Here is a 12,602-nt window from a genome sequence, read left to right on the forward strand (position 1 = left end):
ATTTTTAGAAAGAAAAAATATTAAATACAAAACTTATAGCAAAACTAAAATTTTCAAAAATATTTTTAGAAAGAAAAAATATAAAACAACAAAACTAATAGCAAAACTAAAATTGTCAAAAATATTTTTAGAAAAACAAAATTTTAAATACAAAACTGGTAAAAAAACTAAAATCGTCGAAAATATTTTTTAGAAAGAAACTTTTGTATTTATATATTTTGCCTTTCTAAAAAATATTTTTTACAATTTTAGATACAAAACTGATAGCAAGTCTAAAATTGTCAAAAATATTTTTTAGAAAGACAAAATATGTAACATAAAACTGATAGCAAAACTAAAATTTTCAAAAATATTTTTAGAAAGACAAAATATTAAATACAAAACTGATAGCAAAACAAAACTTGTTAAAAATATTTTTTAGAAAGAAAAAATATTAAATACAAAACTGATAGCGAATCTAAAATTGTCAAAAATAGTTTTTAGAAAGACAAAATATTAAATACAAGACTGATAAAACAACTAAAATCGTCGAAAATATTTTTAGAAAGAAACTTTTGTATTTAATATTTTGCCTTTCTAAAAAGTATTTTTTACAATTTTAGATACAAAACTGTCAAAAATATTTTTTAGAAGACAAAATATTAAATACAAAACTTATAGCAAAACTAAAGTTGTCAAAAATATTTTGTAAAAGGAAAACACGAAAATGTCCTGAATGAACTCTCTATGTTTTATTCCAACAATTCTGATTGATTGATTAATTGTTTTGCCTCTAATTTTGGAAATGTCCACTGAACCGTGTTTTTTTCCAGTTTACCAGTAATCATCAGATATTCTTCGATATAAATGAGCCGATTAAGTAGTTGAATTCGCTCACCCCTGGATAGCCCACCAGTTTTGAGGAATCGACTCTGTAAGCCAACAGCCTGCAAAAAAAGTAACAAAGTCAAATTATTCCAAACATTCAAACTGACTTCTTCATATTAACTGGGAGAGGGAACTAAAAGAAAACACGAATAAAGAATAGTGATGAGTGAAGGGAGCACAAAAATAAGGAATCCTTGAAAGGTATTTTGTTAAACTTTTTTCAAATGTTTTTTTGTTAAACTTCATTCAAATGTTTTTTTATTAAACTTCATTCAAATGTTTTTTTGTTAAACTTTATTCAAATGTTTTTTGTTAAACTTCATTCAAATGTTTTTTTGTTAAACTTCATTCAAATGTTCTTTTGTTAAACTTCATTCAAATGTTCTTTTGTTAAACTTCATTCAAATGTTCTTTTGTTAAACTTTATTCGAATGTTTTTTTGTTAAACTTTATTCAAATGTTTTTTGTTAAACTTTATTCAAATGTTTTTTGTTAAACTTTATTCAAATGTTTTTTTGTTAAACTTTATTCGAATGTTTTTTAGTAGGGAATTCTGTTGGGTGAGAAAATTCATACTTTCAAAATGTTTCGTTTATTCTTTTAGAAAGATCCAATATTTGTTCAATAATGTTGAGAAAAAATAAGTTTTTTTTTGTCGCTTTTTTATTTTTTTTAATTCATTCAGCAATCTAGTTTGTCGTCAGAACTTATTCTGCTACCTTTGACTTTAAAAGCAGTTTCTTAACTGACCAATGTTTTTTTTTCCACTATCTCCTACCCCCCAAAACATCTAGTCATCCTTCATGTTGCAACTGGATTTGTTAGTGCCACACACAAAGAAATCAAAGGGATTGTAGTCAGGTGAGATGGGAAGCCAGATGTCATGCACTCAACAAAATTCTCTGATAAGCAGGTTAGGTCTTTCATTTGATATGGCAGAGCACCGAGCGCAGTTGCTTGATTAGTGCAGGGTTTCATTACTTTAGTCAAAATGCAGATGTAGTCATCAGTGTTCAACTGAAGCCCTCAAGGAAGAAGTGTGCCGACATGACCTCACTTTCAATGGTAAACCCCAGCCCAAGATAGTGACCATCGTGTTTTTTCTATTTTGTAATTCTGAATCTTTCAAATTCTTTCTGGCCTTTTCTACCATCATGAGGAAGTAGGAAATCTTTTTATTTGTTCCTCTGGTGCAGATTCCACCGTTTTATTTTTTTTGTTTTGTTTTTTTTTTTTTTGTTCGTTTTTTTTTCACTATCTCCTGGGTTAAAATTTTTTATAATTAATTATTCTGGCTAAAAATATCTTTTTGAATTTTATCTATAATTATAGTCACTATTTGCATGAATACAAAACTAACAATAAAAGTAAATATATATATATATATATATATATATATATATATATACATAAAAGTAAGAGTATGAGCGGACAACTATCAACCTATATACTCAACTAACTTGAAATTTGGTATATAGGTTAATCAGACATGTGGAAAACTTTTTAATCGGTTTATATACGAAAAAAAAGGGGCTGTTAAAGGGGTCCAAATTGAAAAATTGGTTTAGGAGAGGGAGGTCATCGGATTTTTATTTGTTTGTCAACTGTTTCACAGCTGCACATGCACAATTCGTTCACATAACAGGTTCCTTATGTTAAGAATAAGTAGGTTTGAAAACACTTTTTAAAGATTGTCAAGTTGGCTAAATGGTTATCGTACTTGACTCAATCTTTACGTTTTGATCTCAACGTATTTTTTTTTTACTTACAAGAAGTGAACTGTTTAGAAAAAACATAATACTCGCATGTCTAAGTTTCTTTCTGTTTTTTTTGTTTTTTTTAAGAATTTAACATAATGTTTAATCCCAGGGAAGGCCCGATACATCTGCTAGTATATATATATATATATATATATATATATATATATATATATATATATATATATAGTAAGTTATAAAATATATAAGCCTGAAGAGTCCTAGAGTAGATGAAACGCGGAATATTCAGTGTAGCTTAATCGCCATATATATTTTATAACTTACTAACTAGCTCTACCTACATATTGAGCTCTTTTGAAGTAAATACTTAAAGTTTACGCATAAATCTATACTTTCGTATATTAATTTTATGTGAGTAAATGAAGTAGTTTATATATATATATATATATATATATATATATATATATATATATATAATTAACAGTTAAAAATTACAAATGAATATCAATTGCTGTAGAAAGACATACACTCAGTTGTTTGGGCCACTTCTTATCTGCTACCTTCTTGGTTCAACTCAGTTTCTACCGATTTCATTTTCTTTTGGACACAACGCTGACTTTGAAATACTGCTGCCAAAATGCAATTGACTTTAATATTATTTTGTATGTGTGCGAGAGATACTAAATCAGACGTTTTGATTGATTTCCATAGGAGAAAAGCAAAAAGGAGATTCCCATCCACCTGATGGTAATTGTTTTGTTAACCAAGTAACATTTTCAGAAAACAAGTTAACCTTTATAATCTCTTACACAAGAAAATTTCGATATTAACATAATATTCTCATTCAATTAGAATTTTTTTTACAATTTTCTATATTTAGATTTTCTACTTTCTCAGCTGAATTAAACAAGAAAATGATTTTTATCTGGTTAAATTTTGTACAGACAAAAAAAATCCAACACTTGTCCAAGGAGTTATTTAAACATAATTCATCAATTGTAAGATTTACAATTGTTTGAAAGTCAACAGAACTTTGAAGCAATTTTCACTAATGTTCTTGCCTCATTCATAAAACTGTTTCAAATTAATTACTATCAGATGACAAAAGATATGTAAATGTATTTTAATAAAATTATTTTTAACCTTACAACAAAATTCCAGACATTTGTAGCTTTTGCTTATTTCAAATCATTATCCATTTCTTGATGACAAAGCAGATCTACTTTGAGGCAAATTGTATCATATATATTATGTCAGATATATTTATCGATTTCAACACCTTGATTCTCTCATATTTCTTACCCTTGCCATTTTGTATTATTCCCTGAGAAAAAGTTGTGACTCATTGAAGAGAACGAGAAAATAAAAAAATTGAACACACACACGCACACAAAAAAGCAAAAAAAACCCAAAAAACAAAACAAAAAACAATTATTGTTTCAGGCTTAGTGGGTGGGTGAAATTGGAACTGGAAAAGTTTCTGCAAAACCCTTTGATGAGAATTTTCTTGCTTCTCAGAAAAATTAGAGAATTTGCTATTCTGGTGCAACAATTGTGTACACCTTTCTCCAGTTAAAAATTCCAATAAACCAGAAATTGGAGAAAATAGAAAAAAATACTTTAAACTTTTTAGATTTTTGCTGTCAATGTTTATTCTCTTGCAAATTCGTGTGTGAAATTTATTTTATTCATCAGATTTCGGGTAAAATTGTGTGTCAAAAATATCTATGCTGTCATTATTAGCAACTTGTTTTGAAATGATCAAAGAATTCTAGAATCCAGTATATGTAAAGATGTTAATATCAAATGATTTATGTTTAAATCCAGTTTTAAAATCTCACAAAATCTCGAAATTCTAAAGATATGTAATTTTCTGTATGAAAATATTAAAATATTTAGGAATAAATTTGGAAAATAACATGCAATTTCTTTTGAAATCTTGAACATTGACTACAAATTCATTCCTCTACCATACAAAAATAAAAGTCCACCTTTGTTTTCTGAAATACTTTGATGGTAAGAACACAGTTTTTAAAGATGGTTCAAGCAAATTCCTTTTATCTAAAATACAATACTCTAATATTTAAAATCTGAAATAACTAGCAAAAGTATACATTGAAAGAATACCTAGAATATAAAAATACTAGCATGGGTACCCAGCATTGCTTGGGTTGACATGAAGTTCCGTTTGAAACACACCTGTATACTAATCATTTTCATCATGGGCAACGTGGATACCCCACAACAAAAGTAAAACAACGGATGAAAACATGCAAATGTAATCGCCCAAAACAAAAGACGTATGTGATACTCTCTCCACCAGATATTTCAGCAGAAGGGTTACAAAGAGAAGAAACTATTCTCCAGATATTGAGCACTTAAAGAAGAAATATAATTAAAAAATAAATCATTACAACTTTTATTTCAATAAAAATAGCAGCGAATGTCCGTGCAATTGCAAAAAAAGAAGAAAAAAAAAGATCTACCAAAAATTAATTGTAAAAATAATTAAATGAAATTTTCGTCCTTTTATATTTCTAATGTAATCCTCCCCCCGCCCCCAAAAATGAATTTGCCATATTTTGGGGTTCGTTCTGTTCATAAAATTGTTAGGTGAAAATACAGACTGGTCTCATAAAAATTAATTTAATTTATCGTTATTTTATGTTTCAAATGAATTTCCCGCCCGCCCCACTGCAAAAAACAAAAAAAACAACAACAAAAAAAAACTGTATTTATCATGTTTTGCTCCCCTCCTCCCTCGATCGCCAAACTTGAAAAAAAATGCTAGAGATGACATTACTGATTGAACGCTTTGTGGCCAAAAATTGGGTACTCATTTTACATTAAATTTATATAGAAAAGTTATCCCCCACGCTAAAATGTTAATTTTTTTTTTTTTTCATATTTTTTCAAAATTTCTTCTTTCATAATCTAAATGCTGCTGCTGCTTAAACATAATAGGCCCCCAAAAAGTAGATCTTTATTTTTTTTTATAGGGGTTAAACGACGCTGGGTCACGTCGTAAAAAGTGACCATTTTTAATTTAAGATATTAAATAAATTATAAAGAAAATCTGTTTCGCAAGCAATTAAACACACTTGCTATTAATTATAATTATTATAATAAATCCTGGGCAACACTGATTAAATTTTATAAACACAAAAAAAAAGATGATGGGTTTTGCCCACATGGAAAATTGGCCCTGTGTCTGACTAACTCTACCTTCGATGGGAATGCAAGTAAATGAGGACTTAGTCTTTATTTCACGGTAAATATCATTCCACTCTCAAAATTACCACTTTTATAGATTTTCGGGGGCGCTAAACACGAAAATAACGTTTAAAATTGCGGCAAATGAGTAGTTTCCAAGATAGGAAGAACTGTTAGTTTAAAAAAAGTGCGGCATCATTTTCCTATAATAATTTAGCGTAAAATGAGCGGAGGAGCGCCCACTTTGTGATTAGCATTTGGGAGGGGGAGGCTGGCGGTTTATTTATTTATTTTTTTTTGGAACCGTTTAATATTTCACAAAAATTCTGTTTACATTTGGTGGGAGGCGATATAGGGGCGGGGGGAGGGGGTTTTGGCGGTCAAAGCCGTTGGCCATAAAGTGGGTGCATTTCTTCATATTCTATAAACTACTTGTTTCCTGGAATTAGTGGTAATTTTAAAATATTTTTGGAAAGAAAGCTCCACCACCACCAACACCAAAATAGTGGCCACAAAGTGGGTGCTCATTTTAAGTTAAATTATTATGGAAAACCCCACTTTTTGAAACTAACATTTTTTTCATATCTTGGAAACTACTCGTTTGCCGTAATTTTAAACGTTATTTTTGTCTTCAGTGCCCCCGAAAATCTATAAAAATTATAATTTTAAAGGTATTTTCGAGGGTGGATTTTACCTTTTCCTCTAACATAAAAAAGGTTATTTAAAAAATAGCGAAAAAATTCTTCCGAATTAAAAATAAAAATAATGGTACTTGTACAGTTTACTGAATACATTAAAAAATGAAAATATTGAAAAAAGTTCAAATTGTATGTATTCGTTATGGAACGAAGTAAAAAGAAAACTATTTGATGAAATTAAGTGAAATTTTTTTTTTCGGAGAACTTCGTTCTATAACAGATACATATAATTTAAACTTTTTTTCGATTTTTTCATTTTTTAATATATTCATTAAACTGTACAAGTACAAAAAGGTAAATATCCAGATACGCTACTACAGAACACCGACCACTCTAATTTGTTTTTTTTTTTATAGGTAATTGAGGTCGCCGACAACGAATCTGACAGTCAAACTTGGGGCAAATTTACCGTTTGCATGGTATTAACCCCCGAACCCACGAATAACTTTCCACCATTTTGCAGCTTCCGTTTACGCTACGCGCGTGCGCTGCAGCATGAACGACGGCTTGCTTCTGCTTCACCTAGCAAACTGCCTTCTCACATGGCATACCAATAAAAAAATTACGGACTAACATTTTTTTTAATGACTTACAGTTAAAGAATAGTACAACAAATTGGGGGACTTTTTTTTTTTTTTTTTTTGTCTCGCGTAGTTTAATGTGGTTTACAAAAACATAAGCACCAAACATCTTTATGTTTTTCATTCTTTTTTTGCGGGAGGGTGATTCAATTATAGAACTTATGTGGCTTAATAGGTGCTTTTGCAGTTTAGTTAAACGTTTTTCCGTAAGTAACGCACCGACATTTACCAATTAGAACACCATTTAACATTTTCCGAAGATTTTACTGCGTACATTGGGGGCACGAGCGGATGGGGGCGGATGTGATGTTGGGGCACGCGCGCCCCAACATCACATCCGCCCCCCCCCCCGCTCGTGCCCCCAATGTACGCAGTAAAATCTTCGGAAAATGTTAAATGGTGTTCTAATTGGTAAATGTCGGTGCGTTACTTACGGAAAATTTGAAAAAATCTATGTTCCAGGTAAAAAAAAACAACAACAAAAAAAAACACATAAATTACCCCCCCCCCACTCCAACTTGGAGTGCTTTCCTTTTCTTGTTTTATTTCTTTTTCAGCTAATTTTAAATTTTCCATCCAAAAAGTGCTGTAATGTATTTTTGAAAATTAGAAAATTCTATGTCCTGGAAAAAAAAAATCCCCTCCCCGCAACGTAGTTTGCTTGGTGAAGCCGTCGTTTATGCTACAACGTGCATGCGCATAGCATAAACGGAAGCTGCAAAATGGTGGAAAGTAGTTCGTGGGTTCAGGGGTAAATACCATGCAAACGGTAAATTTGCCCCAAGTTTGACTATCAGATTCGTTGTCAGCGACCTCAATTACCTATAAAAAAACAAATTAGAGTGGTCGGTGTTCTGTAGTAACGTATCTGGATATTTACCGTACAAAAATAATAATTCTGCTTAGAAGAATATTTCGAAATGAAAACAAATTTATTACAGGAAATATTTAATAACGTGCTCCGTTTTAAACAATTTTTCAATTAAACTATCACAGTTATTTCCCCTTTGGTTCTGGTTTGAAAATTAAACGATTGTCGCGGTTTCAAATCACCGCCTCCATCCCCCCTCCTTTCTTTCTTCGCCCCCGCTCTTTCTCTTACCGGCTAAACATGAGTGAAACGTTTGCCAAACACAAGTGAAACATTCTCCAAACACGAGTGAAACTCATCAACAAAACAGGCGATTTAATTTTTACCCTTTAGATGAAATTAATTTAGATGGAATCAACAAACTCTCAATCTCCTTTTGATTGCATAAATTTCGTTCAAGAATTAAAATAGAGTCGTTTGTTTGTTTTCATGGGGACCAACCTCAGTAATATTACGTTGGCAAAATGAATATAGCTCATTCCCTGTGGAATTGGGTGCCAGATTCTTAAACGCTGGGGATTTATTAGTTAAGATCCATAAAGTGAATGAGGTATTTTGGTAAATGTTGCCAGTCAAGAGTAAGACTCCAAAGTCTACATTTATTACTTTTTTAATCACTTTAGACAAAGACCCTGAACCCTTCCTCTCCCCAATTTCTTGTAGGGCCTTGTGCCTAATTTTGTTGTTTGAAAATCTTTTGCTTTTTTTACTTAATTGTATTTACAAAATTTTAAAAGCAATAAAATATATAAACAAGATCAAAATTCTGAAGGATATGTTCAACCATTGGTTTGCTCAGGGTTCCATCCCTGGACAGGTGACCAAGGGAGTGATCACATTGCTAAGGAAAGGTCAACGGCATGGTGGGGTGGAAAATTTTGACGATTTTAGGCCCTTGACTCTGCTAAACACAGAGTTAAAGATTTTGGCAAAGATTCTTGCGAATCGTTTGCAGGTTGTCATCACTGACTTGATCGAACCGGACCAGACTTATGCTGTGAAGGGGAGATCGATTCAAGACAATTTGCATTTGATACGCTCGATCATAGAGGGGACAGAAGACGACGCCGAAGCCGCGCTGATCAGTTTAGATCAGTCCAAGGCATTCGATAGGGTCGACCATCGGTTCCTGGGAGCTGTGCTAGAGGCCGCCGGATTTAATCCGGACTTCCGCAAGTGGATCTTTGTCCTGTATGATAGGCCGACGGTAGCGGTGCAGATCAAAGGTAAGCTGTCGGAGTCATTCGCTGTCTCTCGGTCGGTGCGTCAGGGTTGTCCGCTGTCGCCTCTGTTGTACGTCCTGGTGTTGGAACCCCTCCTTCACAAGTTAAGGGACGAGTCGGCTACACCAGTCCTGCGCGGAATAGCTTTCCCTGGAGGCACACGAGCTAGGGTTTCCGCGTTCGCTGATGAAGTCACCGTGTTCGTGTCTTGCCACACGGACGTTCAAGCGGTCGTTGAGGTGCTCACTCGATACGAAGAAGTCACAGGGGTCATCTTCAACCGCAGCAAGTCTGTCGGCCTGCGGTTGGGGGCCTGGACCAGGGTAAACTCGCTTCCAGGTATTTTCAGCTGGACCGATGGACCGGTCCGTATTCTCGGTGTCTGGTTTGGACCGGGACTTCAGCTGAAAAAGAATTGGTCGGAAGTATATGGCAAGGTCAAATCGTCGGTGAAGACTTGGATTGGAAGGAAATTGTCCTTGAAGGGTCGGGCGGAGGCGTGTGCTACATACGTCTTTCCACTCATCCTTTACCGATTGTCTGTACTTCCTCTCCCTGCAGAACAACTAACCACTTGCAAGGGCGCCTCGATTCACTATTGTGGAACGATGGTAAGCATTATGTCTGCAGAGAGGTCTGTGTCCAGAGTCCGAGCGAGGGAGGCCTGGGTCAGCCCAGTCTCTTGTGTCATAGAAATGCCGAGAGATTGGCTTTCCTGGGTCGTTCGCTTGAAGAAGACGCTCCTTGGGTCCCTGTGGTTGAGAACTCGTTTCCCAATCTCAAACCCAACCCCTCGGTAGAAGGTCATCGTAGACCGAGGGTGGAGTCTAAGTTCTTCTCTGAATGCCGGACCGCTCTTAGAGCTTTGCTGAGGACCAGTGTCCTCGATCAGCCAAGAAAGAAACTTTATCAGGAGCTAGTGGAGGGGACAGCGAAGGATCCACTTTGTAGGTGGATGGGATAGTCGATGGAGGTTGTCCGTTCTCATTGGAGTTGGGCGCCGGGACGGGAGATTCTGAACTACTTGGAATTTTCCCTCACCTGGCGACTGGTCCGTAACGCGCTGCCCCTTCTCGACGAACTCTGCCGGTATAAAGAACATACGAGGGGCTTCTGTCCGCGCTGTGACAAACGCAAGCCCGAAACGATCGGGCACGCGTTTTTTAGTTGTAGCCGGATCCAGCTCTTATTGGAGTACGTCGGGGGGGGGGGGTAACGGTTCGCATCGATGCACAATGTCTGCTCGATCTCGACGAAGGTTATTTTGTGTACAACATGGAGCCGCCGTTCCCCAGGGAAGAAAGAATGGTTTTCCTGGTGATCCTGGCAGTAGCGCGCATGGTGATTTGGATCACGCGCCTCAAGTTGGTCCGCGAAGGGACATCTGTTCCGGATCGGGATCTGATCGTTTACTTTAAACATTTGCTTAAAGTAAAGATCAGATGCGATTGGAGGAGGTTGCCTAGAGTGAAATTTAACAAGAGGTGGGTGCACAGCACTAGTTTGTGCATCCGTCGAGGAGCCAAGTTTCAATACGTGTTCCCTCCTTAAGCATGGCACGGGCGGTGCTGGGGCCTTCGGAACCCATCCCGCTTAGGTTCTAGCTAAGAAAAACTTAAGAAGACTCTTGACTGGTGGTGTAAATGAGATCCTGTTCCTGATTTTATTTTTTTGTACTAGAGAACCTCTGAGTCTGCCCATCCCCTTTGTGCCACATCCTTGCTTTTTCAACATCCCCGGTCACTCCCCTACTCAGAGGTCATCTTCCAACCCCCCTCCACCCGTTGCTTTGTTTTCTCCCACTTCCATTAAGATATCTTCCCCAATCCCCATTAGGGATCGCCCTGTTTGTTTTCGGTTCCCCGTTTAGTGGGGGGTCTAGTCACCTAGATTAGTACAGGGTGGGTCTCACTAACAACCCAGCAGGATTTATTTTTTGTTTTTGATATGAACACTTTTAATTCAAAAACTTTTTATTTTCTAATGAAATTGAACTTTATTTTTTCACACATGCACACACAGACACACAAAATTAATATACAATAAAAAAAAAAAAAAATGCATACACAAACACACAGACAACTGTCTATAAATTGTAAATATGTTTTTGATTCTTAAACGCTGGGGATTTATTAGTTAGTTTAAGATCCACAGAGTGAATGAGGTATTTTGGTAAATGTTGCCAGTCAAGAGTAAGACTCCAAAGTCTACATTTATTACTTTTTAATCACTTTAGACACAAAGACCCTGAACCCTTCCCCTCCCCAATTTCTTGTAGGGCCTTGTGCCTAATTTTGTTGTTTGAAAATCTTTTGCTTTTTTTACTTAATTGTATTTACAAAATTTTAAAAGCAATAAAATATATAAACAAGATCAAAGTGTAGTATCTGTTCTCTGATACATACACAGCGCTAGGCAATGCTGTTCTGGCGACACATTCTCGTGCCCGGAACACCTGACAAGCTTGTTGGGTATCGTTTTGTCCGCACTCCCACTTGGTCTGTCTTTCTCTGCTCTCCCCCCTTACGGGGGGATCCGAGCTGATAATTTACGACCTTCCCGCGAGGGAGGGTCGGAAACACTTTCTCTCTTCCCTCCACTAACTTCCCACTCCCTCTCTCAGTTCTATCTCCCCTCTTGCCGCCTTTGGCGCCATTTCTTTTTGGCGCCAAAGTCGGCTCCCCACTTTGGACGCCGACTCCACGTCACTCATTTTGGTGAATTTTAATACAGGGAAGAGAGAGCTTTTTTCAAAAATGGACACCCCCAGCCCAGGGACCACCAATACAGATACCCCCAGCCAGGGGGCTACCACAAGAAAAACTGCTCCTCAAGAGGACGACTCCCCAACAGGGGGAGCAAAAAGCAATGGGGCATACCGCCCGGACACTAAACCGAATGACGCCCCCCAGAAGGGAGAAAACTCACCAGCAGCTCCCCAAGAGGGCGACTCCCCACAATGGGGAGAAAAAACAATGTTGGACGGGGCATACTGCTCTGACAACAAAAATCAAGAGGCTGTAGCCCCAAAGGATGATAAGGGAGACAATGCTCCCCAGGAGGGCTACTGCCCCAAAAGGGAAGCAAATCAAGAAAACGAGGGGGCATACAGCCTAGACCTCCCCAAAACAAAAGGAGCAAAAGCTCCCAAGGACAATAAAGGGGACAATGCTCCCCAGGAGCCCGACTCCCCAAAAAGGGAGGCATTTCCTGGAAGAAGCATAGAGAGTCGATCCCAAAGGAAAGCGGAAAGGGAAATGCCCCTCAAAATAGCAACCCTTCCGCAAAGGAACAGCAAAAACAGTCCAACCTCACCAAAGATCCAACACCAACAAGAGGGTCGGCATGGGGAAGACTGTAGAGAAGCAACTGTCCCCTCAAGAGTATAGAGACTTGTACTTGACCAAGTACAGACAATACATAGAGGGGGC

The 12,602-nt window shown here is 36.3% G+C and overlaps 1 protein-coding gene across 4 annotated transcripts in view; it reads right to left on the minus strand.

Annotated features, from left to right (window-relative positions):
- Positions 1-716: 716 nt before the first annotated feature.
- Positions 717-12,602, minus strand: part of LOC145246018 (enolase 4-like) — a 772,121-nt gene continuing 760,235 nt past the window's right edge. For all 4 annotated transcript variants that reach the window (XM_080107835.1, XM_080107834.1, XM_080107837.1 and 1 more), the window contains one exon: positions 717-926. In XM_080107835.1, the coding sequence (XP_079963961.1) occupies positions 732-926 (195 nt within the window). In that variant the 3' untranslated portion in view covers positions 717-731. The remainder of the gene's footprint in view (positions 927-12,602) is intronic.

This window comes from Euprymna scolopes, chromosome 23 (assembly GCF_053919585.1).
Source record: "Euprymna scolopes isolate OS-2025 chromosome 23, ASM5391958v1, whole genome shotgun sequence".
In the NCBI taxonomy this organism is placed as follows: domain Eukaryota; kingdom Metazoa; phylum Mollusca; class Cephalopoda; order Sepiida; family Sepiolidae; genus Euprymna; species Euprymna scolopes.